This window comes from Geotrypetes seraphini, chromosome 2, assembly GCF_902459505.1.
Source record: "Geotrypetes seraphini chromosome 2, aGeoSer1.1, whole genome shotgun sequence".
Classification (NCBI taxonomy): domain Eukaryota; kingdom Metazoa; phylum Chordata; class Amphibia; order Gymnophiona; family Dermophiidae; genus Geotrypetes; species Geotrypetes seraphini.
Genome location: NC_047085.1, coordinates 264050037 through 264073448, shown reverse-complemented (window position 1 = coordinate 264073448; position 23412 = coordinate 264050037). Strand labels below are relative to the sequence as shown.

Genomic DNA, 23412 nt, shown 5'->3' with positions numbered 1-23412 from the left:
GAGGAAAAGTCTTTTTTGTTTGTTTATTTTGTTTACACTACAGCACCAGTGTGGTTAGGAGATGGCAAATTGGGTGAAGAGGCTATAAAAAAAAAACCACCAGGATGTTTTGCAAAAAAGCACCCAATTGGGCAGGAGAATCAAAAAATTGATTCAATAGGCCGGATCGAATTGAAATATTTTTCCTGAACTGGGCAGCACTAGTACAGAGAAGGGTGATGAAAATAATAAAAGGGATGGGATGACTTCCCTATGAGGAAAGGCTAAAGAAGCTAGGCCTCTTCAGCTTGGAGAAGAGACAGCTCAGGGAGGATATGATAGAGGTTTATAAAATAATGAGTGGAATGGAAAGGATGGATGTGAATCGTTTGTTCAACATATTTATAAACGACCTGGAATTTGGTATGACGAGTGAGGTAATTAAATTTGCAGACGTTACGAAGTCATTCAGAGTAATGAAGACGCAGGAGGATTGTGAGGACCTGCAACATGACATAAACACGATTGAGAAATGGGCTGCGACATAGCAAATGAGATTTAACGTGGATAAGTGTAAGGTGATGCATGTCAGTAACAAAATCCTTATACATGAATACAAGATGTCTGGTGCGGTACTTGGAGAGACCCTCCAGGAAAGAGACTGGTCGACAAGTTGATGAAGCTGTCCGCGCAATGCGCGAAAAGGGTGAACAGAATGCTAGGAATGATTAAGAAGGGGATCACGAACAGATCGGAGAAGGTTATCATGCCGCTGTACCTGGCCATGGTACGCCCTCACCTGGAATACTGCATCCAGCATTGGTCGCCTTACTTGAAGAAGGACACAGTGCTCCTCGAAAGGGTCCAGAGAAGAGCGACTAAAATGGTTAAGGGGCTGGAGGAGTTGCCGTACAGTGAGAGATTAGAGAAACTGGGCCCTCTTTTCCCTTGAAAAGAGGAGACTGAGAGGGGACATGTTCGAAACGTTCAAGATAAAGAAAGGAATAGACTTAGTAGATAAAGACAGGTTGTTCACCCTCTCCAAGGTAGAGAGAACGAGAGGGCACTCTCTAAAGTTAAAAGGGGACAGATTCCATACAAATGTAAGGAAGTTCTTCTTCACCCAGAGAATGGTAGAAAACTGGAACGCTCTTCCGGAGGCTGTTATAGGGGAAAACAACCTCCAGGGATTCAAGACAAAGTTAGACAAGTTCCTGCTGAGCCAGAACGTATCAGGTAAGGCTAGTTAGGGCACTGATCTTTGACCTAAGGGACACCGCGTGAGCGGACTGCTGGGCACGATGGACCACTGGTCTGACCCAGTAGCGGCAATTCTTATGTTCTTACTTTCCAAAAATACTAGGACTAGGGAGCATGCAATGAAGCGGCTAAGTAGTAGATTTAAAATAAACAGGAGACAATATTTCTTCACACAACGTGTAATTAAGCTCTGGAATTCATTGCTAGAGAATATGGTAAAATCAGTTAGCTTAGCAGGGTTTAAAAAAGGCTTGGATAATTTCCTAAAAGAGAAGTCCATTGGCCATTATTGAGATGGCTTGGGGAAATCCACTGCTTATTCCTACGATAAGCAGCATAAAATCTGTTTTATTACTTGAGATCTAACTAGGTACTTGGGACCTGAATTGGCCACTGTTGGAAACAGGATATTGGGCTTGATGGACCTGGTGTCTGTCCCAGTATGGCAATTCTTATGTTCATAATTCACAACCTGAAAGCAGTACAGCACCACAGAAAGCGATGCACCTCCGCCACACTGTACAAAATATAAAAGGCAGAGTTTCTCCCCCTCAGTCCAGTCTATTTCTACCACTCTTTCTGCAGGTCTGGCATCACTCCCTCTCCTACCCCCATCCCCCAGTCCTGCAAACCTGCCATGAATTGCCAGTAAGAGTAGTAATAAAAGACAGGCTGCTTTCAGCCTGCCTCTGGGTCTTTTCTCTATTGCATCCAATCCACAGTAAATTGCATCAGAGGAAGGATGGGGCAGAGGGAAGATCCAGGGGCAAGTCCACATAATTGTAGGGAGGGAGGGGGAAAGGAGGGAGGCATGAAAGGGTAGAGATGCTGGACAAATAGAGGGAGGGAGCAGAGCCACAGGGGGGGGTGGAGGGAGGAAAGGGAGAGAAACAGAGATACTGAACTGAAGTGAGCTAATAAGAAGGGGCACCGGTGCAGATAAAGGGTCCACTGCTGGAGGTAGGGGAATACCTTAGCAAGTAGGCTCAGGGCACCACAATCCCTTGAGTTGACTGAAGGAGATGATGGTTAATAAAGGAGAAATTCAGCTAAGTAAGTCATATATCCGATAGAATTTATAACATTTTGGGCAGTCATCTGTTGGCTGGGGAAGCAGTATGTCAACACACTAATATCAAGTGCTACCACAAGTTGACACTCAGAATTAGCATATATGGAGGAAAAGATCTCAGATTCACCACTCAGGCGGAGGAGATAGGATCAACCGCCTCGAGCAACGAGAATCTCGATGGATCTTTAGGCTCCAAAGCATGTACCCAAGAAGACTTAATACTAAGCTAAACTGGACAGTTTTTATCTAAATCTTGCTTTGTTGGATTTCTCAGCCAATGAGCTTGGTTCCTTTTTGTCATTTTTTGAAGGATGTCCCTGTACTGGTAAAATCCTCTTTATTTTTCAATGCCATGTTTTAAGCACTTTATTTATTGGAATTACTACCGCATATTAATAAAACATAAAATATATCCGAAAAGTTTGGACATCGTAAGAATTAAATACAATACTTTATTTAAGGGAAGAGTACGCATGCATTATTGTTTTTTTGGAGGTACGATTAATATACAATCAGAGTACTTCATTTTTAGTAAGAACACGGATGCGTTGGCGTGCTCTAAAGATTTAAATGCCATTTTGGAATGTAACTTTTGTGATCCTACTTGATCAATAGAATGCATGTAGTAAGTTCTTTGTTGTGCAGTTTTAAATGGATTGTAGATTTTATCTGAACGGGTTAACACATCTTTTATCATCTCTAATATAGCTCGAATATCAATTCCTGATGAAGCCTGTTGATAATGGTGAAACGGGACCCGTCGAGTACTGAACACTGAGCGAGAAAATTGAGCGAGCACTGAGCACTAAGAACATTGAGAAGCGAACATTTAGAGACTCTGTACTTTGAGTGCTCACAGTATCTGAACATCAGTTATCGGACTTAAGGTCTACAACCTACAGATAAGTGGCCGACTGTTTGTTTTTCTCAGTGCTAGTTCGATCTATGCGAGGGAGAAATTTTTGAGTTTCACAGTCTGTAAATTGATTGGTCCCTGCTTATTTATTATTTTTATTCAATCATTGAGATTACTCAAATAATGAGTCAAGGTAACATTGCTAATCCAAAAATCAAATATAAAAATTTAATTTAAAAAAAAGATTAGCAATCTAGGTTAGGGTGGAGGTTTTTGATCGATGAAAGAAATCCATCACCACATTATACATTTGTAGGGAGAATGATATATGTTCCCCTAGTGGTGAATCTGAGATCTTTTCCTCCATATAAGCTAATTCTGAGTGTCAACTTGTGGTGGTACTTGGCTGGGGAAGCAGCTCATATTTTAAATAAAATGTTTTTTTCAATCTCAGTACTTTATCCAGGGAGCTACAGATACAGATAGTGCAAAAATAAACCGTTTTGATGTATTAACCTTACCATGCACAATAGCCAAAGCCAATATGCCCCCTGTACTGGTCCCCGAAATCCAATCAAACAATTCTCGGATGGGTCTGCCTGCCATCTTTTCAATGGCCAGGAGCAACTGGATCAGTACAAGACCTCGTATCCCTCCACCATCCAGACACAGCAGACGGTCCTGGCTGAAGAAGATTAAAAAAAAAAAAAAATCAGGCGGGAGAATTTAGAATCACACTATTCGTTTCTATTCAACTTGTTTATTAATTTATTGTTTTGAATACAAATTCTCCATTTAACCAATGAGCAGGTCAAAAGCAACAGAGAAACCGAAAACCTCCCCTTTCATCCATACTGGGAAAAATTAAAATGATCTAAGGCAAATATTCAATGTAACACCATCCTAATAACTTTATACAGATAAGAAATTCATACCTACTTGTATACTGAACAAGGTCCATTTGTTAAATGTGCATATACTGCATAGATAACTTTATTTGGAGTAATTTTAAACAGGACATCTAGGTGACATGTCCAAAAGTGCACCTATAAGAGCAGGGGTGGGCAACCACAGCCCTTGAGGGTCACAACCCAATCAGATTTTAAAGATTTCTACAATGAATATGCATGAGATCTATTTGCATACAATAAAAGCAATACATGCAAATCAATCTCAAAACCCCAACTCGATTGTGGCCCTCAAGAATTGGACTCCACCCAAAGTACACCCATGGAAATGCCCATGTGCAGATCACATGAAAGTAGCTGCAGACTTTGCAGATATGCATGAAAAATAGGCACATGGAAATCACGCAATCTTATAAAAGCTCTTTTCTACATACAAGATAGGTTTTACCCACACAAAAAGCTTTATAAAACGATCCCCTATCTGCAGAAACTTATACCTGCTTCTTATAAGGGAGTGGAGAATAGGAACCAGAGGAACACATTGATCAAAACTGTTGTCACCTGTTTTATGTTGCTTCAGTGATGTTCAATGAAGCAATTGTTATTGACAATTTATATGGGTCTGTCTCTGGGAAAATGTAACCAAAGTCTCCAATCCAAAATGTTGAGAATGGGTAGTTTTTCACAATATGGGCTCCTAAGCAGTATGTAAAAGTTACATTTTTGAACGTTTGACACTTTATTTTTTCATATAAAATGATGAGGTATGGATTATTGTAATACATATTATTTGCTCTAACAGAGTTTTGTCTTGCAGTTGTACTGCCCTGTGCGTGTTTTACACTCATTAGACAGGATGTGTTTGGAGTCTGTTGAGTGTTGTCAAGCTCTCAGCGAGTCGCAAGACCCGATGTGTTGGGACGCCTTACCGTTAGAATTAAGACAGGTTTATACACTCCTGCAGTTTAGAAAAGGTCTGAAAACAGTTTGTTTGAGCGTTGCTTTGTCAAGTGGGGGCATGGGGAGGATGTATCATTCTTTCTTTATTCTTAGTCAACAGGGCTGGTGGGCATGATTTTAAAAGATTTTATTTTGATGATTTTATTAAATTTGTCTTTGTTTTGCATATTTGAGTGTTTGTTTTATTTATTTATTATTATTATTATTATGTATGTCATATTGTTACCCATCTAGAATTGTTGGATAAGCGGGCTATAAATATTTTAAATCAATAAATTCATTAAAACCTCATTTTTGATTTCTGGTGACTTTAGTCATCTTTTCCCAGAGATGATCACATATTGCTGCAATATTGTGTGACTTGCTTTTTGAATAAAAATATTTCAAACAAACAAACAAAAAAAAAAGATATTTTCAAATACCTGCTAATTGTGCAGTGTGACAGCATTTATATGGATAACAGCTGAATATTGTTGCCGTCTATATAAGATTTTAGTCTACCCTGGATCCTACCCAAAATGCAATTAGCTAACTTTACCAATACAGTACTCCCCCGATATTTGCGGGGGTTCCATTCCAGGAACCCCCGCGAATCTTGAAAAAACACGAATACGGTTTTTCGTGGGGGAGACGTGAGGATAGGCAGCAACATAGTAGCGGCAGCCACTGCCTGGCCCATCAGCAAATCTGAAGAACGCTGAACAGAAAAGCACGCGATTCGGGCACCTCACAGGAGGTACACGCTCCGGCGAGGAATCTCGGACCAGCTGTGCGTACACAAGGCAAGAAATTCAGTGGGGGAGACAGGAGAGGACAGCCGGAGAGGCAGAAGAGAGCAGCCGGAGCACATGCGAGTGAAGGAAATCACTCGCGGTATGCTCCGACCGTCTCTTCCTGAACTAAAGTCGGGCCTCACCAATCAGGAGCTGCGTGTCAAAGCTGAACTAAAGTCGGGCCTCACCAATCAGGAGCTGCGTGTCAAAGCAGCTTCTGATTGGTAAGGCCTGACTTTAGTGCAGGAAGAGACAGTCGGAGCATACCGCGAGTGATTTCCTTCACTCGCATGTGCTCCGGCTGCTCTCTCCTGCCTGATCATTTGCAGTCGCAGCCTCTCGAGGTCCTGGTCATTCGCGGTCAGAAAATACCGCAAATGACCGGGACTGCGAATCACCGACCGTGAATGACCGGGGGAGTACTGTATAATAATTTATAAGGCTGAATCTTAGTTGTTCTATGGAAGGGAAAATATTAAAAAGAAAAAAAAGACGACAGTCACCACAGTCTACATATATCCTTTCGACAGTCAACCCTCTTGTGTCTTGTAGCTTAATGGTAAACAAAGTTCATGATGAAAGTTCACAAAACTGTGGAATAGTACCTTCCCCTATTTCTATCAGTCTGCCGAATAGCTAAGCAGAACTAAGAACCAGAAACAGAAATACACAATACTCCGAACAGGAGTAATAACTAACATACCCAAATGCTGTTGGAAAATGCAGAGGAGAGATACCAGAAAGAAAATGTCCCCACAGCTCGCCAGCTAAGCCAGCCGAGCCACAGCCGCTGTTCTTCAATTCTCCCCAGCCCTAAAAAAATACTAGAACCCGCAGAAAAAAACAAAAACTGTCCATGCAACAGCCACAACAACACAACAATAGACAGGGTGGGGACCTCTACCAGTCTGGAAAAGCTAAAAGAAAGTAAATTAGCAGGTAAGAACCTAATTTCTCCTTCTTTAGCACTCTCCAGACCGGTAGAGGTTAATCTTACAAGTGGGATGTACCAAAGCAGTCCCCATCATGGGTAGGACCCCCGAAGGGCCGACACGAACATGCTCACCGAAAACCGCGTCCTGATGCGCATGAACGTCTACCCGGTAGTGTCTGACAAATGAATGTTAGGAAGATCAAACCGCAGCCTTAAAAATGTCCACTGGAGGCACAAGCGAAGACTCAGCCCAAGAAACTGCCTGACCCCTAGTGGAATGAGCTTTGAGAAATTCTGGAATAGAAACCCATCTAGCTGAAGTAAGGGCCACCAAGAAGACCACTTTAAGAGTAAGGTCCTTCAAAGAGCAGTCACCCAACGGTTCAAAAGGAGGACACACTAGCACTGACAGAACCAAATTCAGATCCCAAGATGGAACAGAGGGTCTACGGGAGGCTTAAGCAATTTGGCCACCCACAAGAAGCGAATCACGTCAGGAATGGCAGTCAAACGCTGACCTTTCAACAATCCCCAAAAGCCTGACAAGGCCGCAAGCTGAACCCGGAGAGAAGACCAAGCCAGTCCCCTATCCAGGTCATCCTGCAAAAACTCTTAACATGTAGGCAGGGAAGCGCAAAAACAGACCACTCCACATGCAGCACACCACTCCTCAAATAGACGCCAAACCCTCACATAAGCCTGAGAGGTGGAAAGCCTCCGGGACCCCAAGAGAGTTGATCACTGTATCTGAATACCCCTTCTTACCTATGCGACCCCTCTCAAGAGCCAAGCAGCAAGACAGAAGGGACCAGGATCAAACATTGGAATGGAACTCTGCATTAGAAGGTCGTCCAAAAGAGGCAGAGGATGAGGATCCGCCATCAGATGCCTCACCAGATCCATGTACCACGGACATCAAGGCCAATCCGAAGCCACAAGAACCACGAGACCCAGATGTCCGAAGTCACAAGAACCACGAGACCCGGATGGCAAATGATGCGGAGAAGAACTCTGCCCACTAATGGCCACGGAGGGAACACAAACAACATCCCCTCCGTTGGCCATGGTTGAACTAGAGCATCCAGGCCCTCGGCCAGACAGTCTCTGCAACGACTGAAGAAGCGGGGCATTTTGGCATTGACACTCCAGGTCCATCAGGGCCTGACCCCAAGACTGCACTATCAACTGAAAGGCCACAGGGCTTAGACACTCTCCGGGATCTAGCATGTGAAGAATAAGGAACTCCGCCTGAACATTATCCACTCCGTCTATGTGTGAGGCCGAGATGTCCTGAAGGTGGGACTCTGCCCAGACCATGAGCAGAGCCGCCTCCTGCGCTACCAGAGTGCTCTTGGTGCCTCCCTGATGATTGATGTAAGCCACCACCATGGCATTGTCTGACAGAACTCTGACCGACTTGCCCGACAAGAAGGGGCGGAAGGCTAACAGCGCCAGATGGACGGCTATGGTCTCCAACACACTGATCGACCAGGACACCTTCTCTGTGGACCAGGTGCCCTGAGCTCAGTGTCCTAGACACTGAGCTCCCCAACCGAGGAGACTGACATCCGTGAGAAGCACCATCCACTTTGGCTGATCCAGACTCATCCCCTGAACAAGATGAGAGGTCTGGAGCCACCAAAGAAGACTGCAGTGCGCCAAGCCTCGCAGAGGAACAGGGAAATCCAAACTGTGCCTCTGGGGTGACCACCTCCAGAGCAGAGCAAGCTGAAGAGGACGCATGTGGGCCTGCGCCCACCTCACTACGTCTAGGGAAACCACCATCGACCCCAAGACTTGGAGGAAATCCTGCGCCCGAGGACACCTGGGCGCCAAAAGGCAAATCTGAGATTGCAATTTGCTTACTCAGGCTCTGGAAGGAAGACCTTCCCTTAGGAGGTGTCGAACAGAACCCCAAGGTACTCCAGACGTTGAGATGGGGCTAACCGACTCTTGGAAAGGTTGACCACCCAGCCCAGCGACTGGAGAAACTCCACCACCCGAGCCGTAACCCGGGTGCTCTCCTGCAACGACTTTGCCTGAATCAAACAGTCGTCCAGGTAGAGATGCACCAGATTGCCCTCTGACCACAAGGCTGCCGCGACGACCACCATAGCCTTGGTGAACGTCCGGGGAGCTGTGGCCAGACCAAAGGAAAGTGCAAAGAACTGATAGTGCTGATCCAAGATCGCAAAGCGAAGGAAGTGCTGATGGGAGGGCCGAATGGGAACATGCAAGTAGGCCTCTGTCAGATAGAGAGAAATCAGGAACTCTCCCGGCTGAACCACCAGAATAACAGACCGTAGTGTTTCCATGCGAAAAGAGGGAATTATGAGAGCCCTGTTGACCCCTTTTAAATCTAGGATGGGCCGAAAGGTCCCCCTTCTTCTTGGGCACCACAAAGTAAATGGAGTAGCTGCCGGTGCCGGACTCATGAGAGGGCACTGGAACAACTGCTTTGAGATCTAGCAAGCGCTGAAGGATCTGGCAAAAGGCCTGCGTCTTCCATGCCGCCTAACATGGAGGCTAGAAAATGATCTGGCAGAAAGCGGGTAAACTCCAGAGCATAACCATCCCGCACCACCTCCAGGACCCACTGATCGGATGGGATCTCAGACCACTTGGGAAAAAGAGTTGTGCAGCCGGGCACCCACCAAAGGGGGTGCCAGCAACAAGTCATTGTGCAGGATGGGCAGCAGGGGAACCTGCGGAGGGGAGTCCCAGCCCCCCCGAAAGGACTGCATGGGCTGATAAAACCGACCCCAGGAAAACCCCGAAGCCTGGAAAGTAGCAGCCCCACACCCAGGGCGATACATGCGGAACTCCCTCAGACACCCGCGGGTAATACCACCCCAAGACACCGGGCGGGCACGGTCCTCAGGCAGGCGGGGCACCTTACAGTCCGTCAGAGTTGGAAGCAACTTATCTAAGTCCTCTCCAAACAAAAAAGACCCCAAAAGGGAAATTTGGTAAGCTTAGTTTTGGACGCGCATTCGCCAACCATGCGTGAAGCCACAAGGTACATCGTGCGGTCACTCCAAAAACCATAGACTTAGCCGATGTCAGCACCAAGTCATAAAGAGCATCCAAGAGGAACGAGGCAGCCATCTCAATCTTTGTCACCGCCTGATCCACTAAGGACCAGTCATCAGACTCACGATCCAGGACACGCTCGGCCCACTGAAACACAGCACGAGCCACCAGCCCCCCACAAATAGCCACCTGGACTCCCAAGGCAGAGACATCAAAATTCTGCTTGAGAATGGTCTCCAACTTATGCTCCTAAGAGTCTCGTAAGGCAGAACCGCCCTCAATAGGCATGGTATGCCGCTTAGAAATTGCTGAGACCACCGTGTCCACCACTGGCGACGTTAAAGTAGCCCTATCCCCCTCCAGGATGGGATACAAATGAGCCATGGCACGCGCTAACCAAAACGGCGCCTCCGGCATATTCCAGTGCACCAGTACAATACCTGATGCATAGGAAAAGAGCGGGAAACAGTATGGATCCTCCTAAGAAGAGGGTCCCCCACACACGGGGCCTCCAGCAGAGCTTCTTCAAAATGCAGCACTGATGAGACCTGCTGAATCAGGTCTGGTAGCTCATTCCTCTGAAAAGGCGCACCACGGAAGAAGGCGGGAAACCCAACGCCCTACTGCAGAGGCCGTCCCCTCGAGAGAATCCTAGAATTCCTCAAAAGGGTCCAGATCCTCATCCAGGTCGACACGCTCCTCTGACCACCAATCTGCAACCCAAGCTACCCGCGGGCACTTGGACGAGGGAGAAGGAAGAGGGGACGCCAAAGGAGAAGAGGGAAGCAAAGCCACAGGGGGTGCAGAGTGTGACCAGTCAGACTCTGTTACTGATGTGTTTCCAGCTAGAAACCCCAGGAGAGGCAGAGACAGGGCTAGGAAAACTGTTCCCAAGCCCCGCAGAGCCCAGCAGCCTAGGTTCCCTGAGTACACTAGGGAGAATTCCACTGAAGATGAGATCCTATCCGACTATTCAGAAGCTGAAGACATGGAAACTCAGCTCAGCTCTGTTAGGTTTTTCTCCAAACCGATGAATATTAGGTTTAGACAGAATGCTCCTATGAGAAAACCCTGCAATTTCCAGAACATTCACAGGGGGAGCCCAAGAGAGCCTCAGAGCAGTGCAGGCACACCAAGTGCAGGGCGTGGCTCTCACTCTGAAAAGCCACAGCTTTCTCTTCAGAATCAGAGAGGACAAGGAAGGGAAAGGGTCCTCTCTCCTGTGCTCAGCAGTCAGCCAGACCAGAGCAACTGAATAGCCTGAAACCCATGGAAGTGGAGAATGTAGTTCCTTGCCAGGAAGCTGAGGCCACACCTCAAGTGGAACAAATGGAGGTTTGTGAACAGATATTTCCAGAACATGAAGCAATGGAAATTGGTATTGCCTGCAAGGCTAGTAACTGAAAAACTGTGTTTTCTTTTTGTGAAATTTTCCAAGCAAGCCACTGTTTTGAAGTGAACTGTTTTTGAATGCTGTTTTGTAGTTTTGCATGGACAATTACCAGGGCTTGTGTTTCAGCCGGCAGCTTAGAGAGGAAGAAAAATCAGAATCATGGTCCAACCCATGGGAGTACCCCAAGGATCACCTCTGTCTCCCACACTCTTCAACGTATACATTGCCTCCCTAAGCTCTTACAAACTAGGCATTATCTCCTATAGTTACGCAGATGACATCACCATACTTCTCCCCTTCGACCAACCAGCTCTCTCCATGGTAGGCACAATACACAGAACACTCAAAACAGTAACAACATGGATGAAAGAACACAAATTAAAGCTTAACCCTAACAAAACAAACTTCATCCTCCTAGAAAACAGCAAAACCCCAACTTTGACTAACCTAGTAATTAACTCGATCTCATACCCCATTCAGCCCACGCTAAAACTCCTCGGAGTGCTGATAGACAGAGAGTGTACCAGGCAACCACAAATCAACAAAATAATAAAAACATCATTTGCAACTATGAGAAACCTAAGACAAGTCAGAAAATTTTTCGATAGAAAACAATTCCAACTCGTGGTTCAATCACTAATCTTAAGCCTAATAGACTACTGCAACATACTATATCTCCCCTGCCCTGCAACCACGATAAAACAACTTCAAACAATGCAAAACACAGCCCTAAGACTCATCTATTCGCTGAAAAACTATGACATCACAGAGGCATACCACAACTCACACTGGCTCCCAATACAAGCAAGAGTATACTTCAAATTCCACTGCCTACTATTTAAAGCTATAAAAGGAGACAGCCCAACCTACTGGAACAATCGACTAATTCAATCTACCTCAACCAGACACAGGAGAACCCACACAATATTCACACACCCGCCAACCAAAAACGTCAAACGAAGAAAACTGTATGACAACCTATTGGCCACCAGAGCAGCGAAACTGGACAGACAACTCGCCAATCTGCTAATTTCAACCAGACTACAAAACCTTCAAAAAAGAAATAAAAACCTTACTCTTCATAAAATACATAAAACCAATATAACACAACCAGACATATCCCAAACTCCTCCTGCAATACTATCTACTTCTTAGCAAATTAGAAAATGTTCAAACTATTCCTTAAGTACTTCTTATTATCTTAACAATATGTAATTCTTAATATCATAACAACTCTTATGTAATCCGCCTTGAACCGCAAGGTAAAGGCGGAATAGAAATCACTAATGTAATGTGTTGTTTTTTGTTCTTTTCTTTCTCTTTTCTACTACCTGGGCTCACTTTTCTGCTACCTGGGCTCACTAGCACTAGTGAGGCCCACTGCAAGGCCCCAGGTGGAGGCAGGGCTCTTTAGCTGGAATGTTATAAAGGACTGTTGCTGTTGCTTTCATAGTTTGTTCCACTGGAGAAATGATTTGGGATTTTTTTAAACTGCATTGCTTTTGGTTTGAATGCAATAACATACAGGGACTGAGAACTGTTCTCAAGAGGGAGAAGTTTGTCAAGACCTCAGGAATATTTGTATGAAGACAAACTTGGCAGTTCTCCTGCCCCAGCTCAGGAGCAGAGCTGAGGGCCTCCTGAACTTTTCTTTTGTGTTGTGTGAAGTAAAGCAGTAAAAGTTATTACACTGTGCTCAGTGAAATTAGCTCTCTTTTGAGCAAGGCCTAGTCCTAGGGTCGGAGTAAGGCCTAGGCCCAGGTAAGGCCTAGCTGCAGGAAGCTGTGCCAAACTTGCTAAGGCACAGGGACTTTCTATATCCTGATTCGCTGACCAGAATTTTTGCTTTGAATTTTTTCTTTTTGTTGCTTGTTTGCCATTCTGATTGTGTTTTGTGAAATAAAGAACCCTGGATAGGATTTTAACTAATTACCTGGTTTCCTCCTGACTGTTTTATTTGATATTTTGCCTTTGGGGACTGTCTCCTTATTGAGCAGCACACCAGCGCAGTTTTTCGGTGGTCCACTCGGGGCGCTAACAGCTAGTCCAGGGCCTAGTGGCCACAGGAGGGAAACCCCCCCCCAAAAAAAAAACACATCAGGCGCATGTGGGACCCCCCAACTGCCTGAAAATAGACTCTGCACAAAGAAAAAATTAAATCAGGGGAAAAACCCCCATGGTCCCATGGGACTCCCTGCCACAGCAGGGGACCTAGCTGAAATTCCAACAGCCCTATCAAGGGAGATGGGTACAGCTCACTCACACCTGCTGGAGACTGAAAGAAGACTGATAGGAACAGAGGAAGGTATCTCTTATGTACTATTCCACAGTTTTGTTTTAGACTCCACCTGCTGGTCATGATGAGATATATATCCACTTGTAAGATTAACCTCTACCAGTCTGCAGAGTGCTAAAGAATGTCCACATTTCCAGAATGCTTTATAACAAAAATTGTTCCTTCGAGGCTTGTTGATTAATGGCCCCACCCCATGCCCATAAAAAACTGCAGGTCTGCAACGGCCTCTATTTTATTGTTCACTCACATCCTTAGTCTATCATTGGTTGAGTCCACGCTGTCGTACCCTCTCACCATTGGACCAAGCGCTGTTGCAAGGTAGACAAAGTCCTGGAATCCTGAAAGATGAAAGAAAATGTCATTCAGTGCAGAACTAAATTGCTGAATCTAGATTGTCCTCCCAATCACACAGTGCCACAGTCATCCCCATCCTCTTACATGTCTTTTAACCAGAAGTCTCACACTCACACTCCACTCCAGCTTGTACACAGAAAACTACCTGGTCTTTCTGTGTGTTAGCTTTATGGACTGTGGTTTTGTTTCACTGTGATCTTTTTAATTTAATGGTGTATCTCTTTCAGATTCAGGTTTCCTTTACTCTCAAAGAAAAAAAAGAGTTCAGGAATACGTTTAAATCTATAATTTTTATACCACATTTAGTGCTATTCCCCTGCTGCTGGCTGGCAGCTCTGGACAGCAGCGGAGTTTTTATAATCTGGACAGAGAGGACTTCACTACATTATGAAATTCTCCCTCTCAGACCCAAATGGCTCAGCATTTGCCTTTGAATCCAACTACCATATAGAGAGCCTTTTAGTGCCTTCCATATGCAATAGAAAATCAGCTTCTTTGCCTCTCCACCAAGCAAAGAGTTTTTTTAAGTTGTTAGTCCATGCTCATCCATGCTATAACAATTCAGTTTCTATTTCTCTTAATTCCACATAGCATGAGAAGGAGAAGGAGAAGCAGAAACAGTACTGCAATAGGGCAGCAGATGAAAAAAGCGAGCAAAGTGCACTGCAAAATAAGTCAAGCAAGAGTCAAGAAAGCAGCTGAAGCCATGCAGCCTAACACTCCTGCAGCATGCAAAGGAAATGCAGCAGGAAGAGGCAGGCGCTTCATGTTTGTGAACAGGTGCTCAATTTCCCTTGGTAATAGGTGATAGGGATAGACAAATCAGATCTATTCTGACTACTGACAAAACTAACTAATTGCTCTCAATTGTATTAGTATGCTCGATTACTGTAATTCTATATATTACGGTATCAAACAATAAAAATGATTACCAGGATAAAGAAATTCTATCACGTCACCCCATTATTAACATCTGCACGCTTGATACCCTTCAAACATCGTCTTACTCTTAGTTTTTAAAACTCGAGCCAATAGATCTTCGTCCTATTTAGAAAATTACTTAATCCCCTACACACAACCTCGTACCCTTCGTTCTCTGCAACAGAATTTACTTACTGTACCATCTCACAGACATACCACATACTTATCCATCCGAGATCACATCTTTTCAGTTGTTGCTCCACAATTATGGAATGCACTTCCAAACTATATTCGAATGGAAGTTACCTTTGAAAGATTTAAAAATCGCTTAAAAATATTCCTTTTTGCGGATGCTTATGAATGATAGGCTAAAAACTTTTATCATTGTGGACTTATTGGTAATAGTCTAATACTAAGCACAAACAACAAATTTTAAACTCCTTTTTTAAAAATCCTATTTATAGATTGTATTATTAATTTCCATTTTATTTTATAAATTGTATTTCTAATTTCCATTTTATTTCTAAAATTGTATTTTAATATGTAAATCACATAGATGTTATTACCAATGCAGCATATCAAATGTAAACAAAACTTGAAAACTATGAATCTCTCAAATATGAACTCTCCCACACCTAACACACTGGTCCAGTATTTCTCAAACAAAATCAAAACTATATTTAAGATATTCAAAAATGATGCAGTCAATCAGACAATGCCACTTCTGAGAACAGCTTAGTTAACATCCTAACAGACAGACAGAATGGACAACTTTTTAATATAGTCACAACAAATGAATTAAGACCTCTAGTAAACAGATTATCCAGGACGGGCTGCAAACTAGATCTCTACCCTACTACTACTATCCATTCAGTTGTGCCCAACCCTTAGATACTCTATAGGCCAGTCCTTGCCATGCTTCCCTGTTTCCATGGCTTCTTTCAATTGCTTGATGCTCATTCCCGTGTCATTCTTGATGGTACCTAGCCAACAGGCCTTTTGTCTCCCCTGCTTCCTTTTACCACTGACCATTCCAAGTAGCACCTCCTTTTCTAGTGAATTCGCCCTCATCACATGTCCAAAATAGGTCAGTTTCTCTCTAGTAATCTTGTCTTCCAGGGACAACTCTGAGTTTATATGATCAAGAACATCTTTGTTGGTGATCCTAGCTGTCCAAGGGATTCGTAGAAGTCTTATCCAGAACCACAGCTCGATTTGCATGTCGATTTTTTTTCTATCTGCTTTCGTGAGTGTCCATGTCTTGCAGCCATATGTCACGACTGGGAACACAATGGCAGTGATCAGTCTTTGTTTTGGCATGTCAGATGAAGTACTCAAATGGTTAACTGAGATGATAAACTCTACTTTTCCGCAAGGATGGCTCTCAGAAGCATTTGGAGAAATCTTACTACTCCCATCCCAAAAGGATCAGACTTAGACCCATCCCAAGCTGCCAGTTACAGACCAACAGTTAGCATACCTTTTATAACTAAACTGACTGAATTTGTAGTTGCAACCCAACTAAAAGATTACATTATAAGCTGGAACCTGCTGTTACCTTCCCAATATGGGTTCAGAAACTCATACAATACAGAGAAGTGTTTAACGGATCTGGTGTCCAGAATAATCAGCACTAAGTAAAGGTAGACAAATGTTGCTAGTACAATTTGACATCTCAGCAGCATTTGACATGAAAGATCATCACATCTTATTAAATAGGTTATCTGAACTAGGAATCAGAGGACATATCCTACAATGGTTTCAAGGGTTCCTTACAAATAGAAATTAACATAGAAACATGTTATACCCCAGCATATTACTGATAATTTTGTTCAGAATATTATATGTCTCCTCAAGTCTGCTTACCTGAACTCCTGAACCTTAGTGTTACCTTGACAACATCAAATGCTTTCCTAAGAACCCAGCAGATTTTCCCTAACTTCAGTTGCATGCGTACCGCCCAAATAACATCAGTAAGGACAGACCTGGGTGTTATCAAAACAGAGAACAAAAGAGCAAGACCAGTCCCTGCAACACCTCATTAACACCAGATGGGACCTGAATGTTATCCAAACAAAGGAAATGGCCAGGGGGGTAACTGAAATTCAGCATGCTACCGACATGAATCCACAAGTCTGTTTAACCAGATGAGAAGCCGGTTTAACACCTCCTTATGACATTCTGAATACCTCCTGGGTAACATCAAAAGAACTGAGAAATCTGCTATCTTGACCTCTTTTGACCTGGGTGTTGTCAAAACAGATAACAAAAGAACAGAACTAATTGTAACAGCAGGACCAGCTGTTTATGCTTTTACTATGAACTCCACAGTGTGCATCCTATATAAGACCGGGATTCTGACCCTGACAGTAGAATCCTAGCCGGCTACAGGAACAGAAGCCACGAGGCTAAAGGGTCAGTCTCCCGTGTCCTACTCGCCTATCCATTGAGGGATTCCGAATGGTGAAGGGAGGGTTTACGTGAGATACGGTGATGCTAATTTATTCTTATATATATATATTAAAGTGTTATTGTTTATGTTTGATATTGTCTGTGTGTTTTCCTGAGTATTTCTGATCATCCCACTTGACAGAAATTAGTGGCGGAACAAATTGGTACCAGAAGTGGGGTTGATCTAATGATGTCAGGAAAATCAACTAGGCAACAAGGGGTTGAGGAGCAGGCTCCCAATCCCTCCATTCCAAATGGGAATGAAATTATGGGAAAATTAATGGCCACTGAGTGGTCTGTAGAAGCAGGATTGTGTGAATCCTGTACTTTTGGAAGTGGGGATCCACATGAATTATGTGCCTCCTTACAAAAGGTGAAAATCTCAAAAGGAGAAGAGCAAGAAGTAATTTCTAGACAAGGAAGGATGATTTTGTCAGACTGGAGGAATTTGCATGAAGCTAAACAGGAATTACAATTGAAATTAGAAGAGCTGGAAAAGAAAAGGAATAAACAACAGCATGCCATTACAATGCTACAATGTCAGAATAAGTTGTTAATGGATAAGGTAGAAACCTATCAAAATGTAATAGAACAGTCAGCTATGCAATATGCACGATATAAACACAAGAAACGGAGGTGGAAAGTGAGTTACAGAAAAGTTAAAATCTTAATTTATCATCTGCCGAATGATTGGAATCCAAACAAACGGGATGGGAATATTTTGGATTCAAATTCTAATAACAGTGAGGAGGATATATGTGTTAAAGGAGAACAGGCAGAAAGTTTAGAAGCAGAGCCTGTGAGGAGACAAAGATTACAGGGAAATCTGCAAAAAGTAGAAAATCTAGTTAGGGAGGATGTTACTCCACATGAAATCATGGATATGATGGCACGCTTTACACAGCAGCCTGGGGAACCACTAATACAGTGGGTAGTTCGGGTGCAGGAGCTGGGTGCAGCAGGGATTATGTTAGATGCCACAGATGCCCCTAAATTTGTTCAAATTTGTCAAGAAATAGCAGTGCAACATGCGTTGCGGAAGGATTCTTATCCTGCAAAAAATGCCCAATGGTCTTTATTAGAGATAATTAGTAGGGGTGTCACGAGGCGATATCCACTTGAATCTGATTGGCCCTCAAATGATAAGATTTGGTATACATTAAAAGATACTCAAATGAGAATTAAGGAGGAGTCTATGAAGGCAGCCTTAGTAATAGGTCACGCTGACACATATATGTCATTACCTTTTACTGAGTCCATGAGAAATAAAATGATTAAGTATGCTGCACCAGCATACAAACAGGTAAAGATAACTTTGTTGATCAATCAAATAGATAGGACTATTTTGGAAGCCTTAGAAGCGATCCGACAGTTAGGAGATCGGGGGGACTGGGGACCTCAAAATACTTTTGATAAAAAGAGAACAGGACAATCCAATTCAAACAGGGCTAAGCGGGTGTCTCGGAGGAATATGTTTTTGGCATTAATAAAAGATGGTGTAAAGAGGGAAGAAATAGATGGAAAAAATACAAGGACATTATGGGGAATGTATAAAAGTAGAGGACTGGGAAAGAAATCTATGCCTCAAGCACACGTAAACAAAGGAGAGAGGGTGCCAACGGCTCCCCCTGAGGAAACTGCTTCCATTCTTTATCCTGATTTAAAAGGGTGGAAGTGTTGGGAGAATCAATAATGTGAATGCCGAGCCTCAGTGTGTGCCTGGACCAAATTAGAACAGTGTCCGCAGGTAGAGATAAATATTTAGTAGTAACCTGGGGAGCAACAGGTACAAGCTGTAGTGGACGCTGGGGTGTAGGAATATAAATATCAGGATTGGGGGGAAAATTATACAAGCAGGAAGAAAAAATTTTACAAATTTTAAAATTGGACAATTACCAATTTGGGATTAATCTATGGGATTCCTTGCCAGATATCCAAAAAGGGTTAACATGACAGCTTTCCGATGGAAACATGAACCAATGCATTTTTACTATCCCTAGAGTGGAGCAATGTCCAGAACAATTTGCATTCACTTGGCAAGGGAGGCAATATACATATACCAGACTACCACAAAAATACTTACATAGTCCCACTTTCTATCACAAGATTAAAGCAGAAAATGGGCAAAAGGATGCCGAGAGGTGATAGAGAAAGCTAAACTGTAGAAATATTGCTAAGTGACCTTTATAATGTATAAAGTTTTGTTAGATAGTATAAGGAAGTTGCACTCCAAGTAATTTTGCAAATGTGTCTTTTACCTAAAACACTAATATTGTGAACCACTGTACATGCATGTAAACCTCTCCTGTATATTTTATAGATTAAAAATTCCCTGCGTGCATTCTCTTACGATTGTGTGACAGAGCTTTGAAATGGAAGAAAATAGAAAAGAAGACCAGTAAAACTATATAGAGCAATTAACTTAAGTTTCTATCTCTCTCTTTCTTTTAGAAGCTTAGTATCCAGACATGGTCAGGAGAACCAATTTCACTGTGCCACATTTAAAATACGTCCAGCACTGTGACCTGATAGTGGGAATCCAATGGATACCACATTTGTTTGTGACTCTTTTGATTAATAGTGTGCTTATTTACAGATTAAAATCAACCCTGAATCATTACCGATGGAAGAAAGCATGCCGGAGCGCTGTGTTTGTCTGTTTCTGTTATGTGTTGTCTGTTCTAGCTTATGGGGTACCCCAACATTGCACATTGGCCATTTCCAGAGTTTATTCCACCCCTTCTATTAGTCCAAATGGTACCATATCCCTTTCCAAAAAAGATTCCCCCACATACCAGAAAGTATCTTATGAAAACCATGCTCACAATGATTTTATGCTATGGCTCACAGGTAATAGAGGCCAGCAGCGTGCCAGATTTTAGGAATAAAGGGGACGCCCATGTGGGATCCCTACATGGGTCAGGGCAAAGGGTCTATAGAGTGGGCAGACTTGATGGGCCTTGGCCCTTTTCTGCCGTCATCTTACTATGTTTCTATGTTTATCCCAGGACAAGCAGGCAGCATATTCCCACATATGGGTGACGTCACCGACGGAGCCCCGCAGCGGACAGCCTCGAAAGCAAACTTGCTTGAAGATCTCGAACTTTCGAGTGCTGCACCGCGCCTGCGCGCGTGCCTTCCCGCCCGAACTAGGGGGCGCATCTCCTGAGAGGATCCTCAGTTCGTTTATTTCCGCGGAGACAAGAAGACACGTTTTCTTTCTCTGCAGCATTGCCTTCTCATCACCGCGGCTGTTTCTTTTATTTTAAAGTCGGTCGCTGTGTTCATTTTATCTTTATTCTTTTCTTTTTCGTTTAAAAAAAAAAAAAAAAGTATATACTTTTTTCCTTTTCAGTTCGGCCGTCGAGCTTTGGGCCTAGGCCTAGGCTCCTTCGTTCGACACGGACTTTATTTTTTCCATGTCCCGGCCTCTTACCGGGTTTAAACGTTGTCGACAGTGTAATCGGGTGATTTCGGTCACCGATCCCCACTGCCGTTGTTTACAGTGCCTGGGTTCTTCTCATTCCCCAGAAGATTGTCATCGCTGCTTTACCCTCACTCCACGAGCTTTTCGGCGGCGTTGTGCTCAATTTTTTCAACTTTTCGGTATGGAGCAATCTTCGGAGCCGGCCTCGACCGTGGCGGCTGCACCGGTCTCGAAGGCCTCGACTCCGACGACCTCGACACCTGTGGTCTCGAAGGCCTCGACCCAGACTCCGGCTGGAGTTTCGGTCTCGAAGGCCTCGACCTCTTCTACTTTGGTTGCCTCAAAGACGACGTCTTCCACGAAGCCTTCTACGGGGGGTAAGTCTCCGAGTTCCCTTTCAGGTGCCGTATCCAAAAAGCCACCAGAGTCCTCGGCGCGCCCACTTTCAAAGCGTACCTCCAAGATAAGGGAATACTCACCTTCGAGGTCGCCCTCTTCGGAGCGTACTGCTGCACATACGAGGTCAGAACCTTCTGTCTCGGTGCCGATGCTGGAGGACATGTTAAAATCTATCCTCACCACTCAGATTACTTCTTTAGTGGCTCAACTGGTCCCGTCCTCGACCTTGCCTCGGGCTGACCAGCCTGTTACTCAACCGGAGCTTCCAGTCTCCCGAAGCCGATCCCGAACACCGAAGAACATTTCTTCATCGGAGTCGTCTACGGGCTCACCTCCTCCGAAGCATCGGTCGAAGCATTCAAGACATGTTGCCTCCAAGCTTCGGAGGGAGTCTTCGACCTTGGATACCGAGGCTTCTTTGTCTCGTTCTTCGAAGACGAAGCAGGGATCTCGACATCGAGCCTCCACTCGAAGCCCTTCTCGATCCAGAACCCCATCGAAGCCAGTCCGTCGAGACAGTTCTCCACACACCTCGACTCATTCTGTGCCACGTACACCGGGTACTTCTCCATCCAGGAGTCTGAAGAGGAAACATTCTCTTACTCCACTTCACAGTACAGCTTCTTCTGCCACTATGCGTATGGAATCGGACCTTTCCACATACTCTAGAGAAAATTCTCCATCCTACTCAGTTCAACCTAAATCTCGCAGTGGCTCTCCTGAAGAATCATCTGACCCAAAATCAGTTTCTTTTGCCAAATTTATTTTTGATATGGGCCAAGCTCTCAAGCTAGACCTTCATTCAGACTCTAAATATACTCCTGAGTACTTGGCGGATATGGAGCTTCCCCATCCTCCTAAAGAGTCACTCAGATTGCCGATGACTCCTGTTCTCCAGCAGACCTTCACTCGCAATATGGAAACTCCTTATTCTATCACTGCTATCCCATCTAAATTGGAATCTCGTTACAGAACGGTTCCATCTAAAGGATATGAAAAGTCTCAACTTTCTCATCAATCTCTAGTGGTAGAGTCATCATTAAAGAAAGCACATCCCTCCAAAATTTACGCTTCAGTTCCTCCTGGTAGGGAAGGCCGTACCATGGATAAATTTGGTCGACGTTTATATCAGAATTCTATGATGGCAAATAGAGTTCTGAATTATAATTACATTTTTACGTCCTATTTCAATCATTTTTTAAAGATTTTGTCTTCCTTTTACCCGGACATCTCTACCAATCGTCTATCAGAATTTAAAAATATCCTTAAGACTCTTTCCCAGTTGAGACTTTTCATGCTACAAGCTTCCTATGATGCCTTTGAACTCTCTTCTAGAGTCTCGGCATTTGCAGTAGCCATGCGTAGATTAGCATGGTTACGGATAGTGGACATGGATCCTAACCTTCAGGATAGATTGGCTAATCTTCCTTGTCAAGGAAATGAATTATTCGATGACTCAATTGAGGCAGCTACAAAGCGTCTTTCAGAACATGAGCGCTCTTTTGCTTCCCTCATTCGTCCAAAACCTAAATCTGTACCAACTAGAGGTTTCAAACAAACTCCACGTCGCTATCCTCAGAAAACAACTCCTGCTTTTTCTAGACCTCCTGCTCGTCGGCCTCCTCCACAACAACGACAACAAAAGTCACAGACCCCTGCTACCACTAAGCCTGCTCAGTCTTTTTGACAATCTCGACTTGAGCATTCAAATTTCTCTGTTTCCAAATTCTCCCCTCCCCATAGGGGGTCGCCTGTCCAATTTTTATCATCAATGGGAGCTCATAACATCAGATATCTGGGTACTTACCATCATACGAGAGGGATACTCTCTTCGACTCCTTCAGGTGCCTCCAGATCGCCATCCAAGAGAGTGTCTTTCAAATCAGTCGCATCTTCCTCTTCTTCTTCAAGAAGCTCGGGCTCTTATTCTCCTGCGAGCAGTGGAGGAAGTACCTCTCTCCCAAAGGAACTCGGGATTTTACTCCCGTTATTTTCTAGTTCCCAAAAAGACGGGGGATTTGCGACCGATTTTGGATCTCAGAGCTCTCAACAAATATCTAGTCAAAGAGAAATTTCGAATGCTCACTCTGCCAACTCTATATTCCTTGATGGATCAAGGGGATTGGATGTGCTCCCTCGATCTCAAAGAGGCCTATACTCATATCCCCATTCATCCAGCATTTCGCAAGTACCTCAGATTCCAAGTAGGAAATCTTCATCTTCAATACAGAGTTCTCCCCTTCGGACTGGCTTCTTCCCCCAGAGTTTTCACAAAATGCCTTGTGGTTGTGGCTGCAGCTCTTCGCAACCAGGGTCTCCAAGTATTTCCATACCTAGACGACTGGCTCATCAAGGCTCCCTCTCTTTCAAGGGTTATTGTAGCGACCCAACAGACT

General features: G+C 44.0%; 1 protein-coding gene across 7 annotated transcripts in view; it reads right to left on the bottom strand.

Annotated features, from left to right (window-relative positions):
• PLA2G6 (phospholipase A2 group VI) overlaps positions 1-23412 on the bottom strand; it is a 150669-nt gene that overhangs the window by 61734 nt on the left and 65523 nt on the right. For all 7 annotated transcript variants that reach the window (XM_033929522.1, XM_033929521.1, XM_033929520.1 and 4 more), the window contains 2 exons: positions 13712-13802; positions 3689-3852 (listed from right to left, as the gene is read on the bottom strand). In XM_033929522.1, the coding sequence (XP_033785413.1) occupies positions 3689-3852; positions 13712-13802 (255 nt within the window). The remainder of the gene's footprint in view (positions 1-3688; positions 3853-13711; positions 13803-23412) is intronic.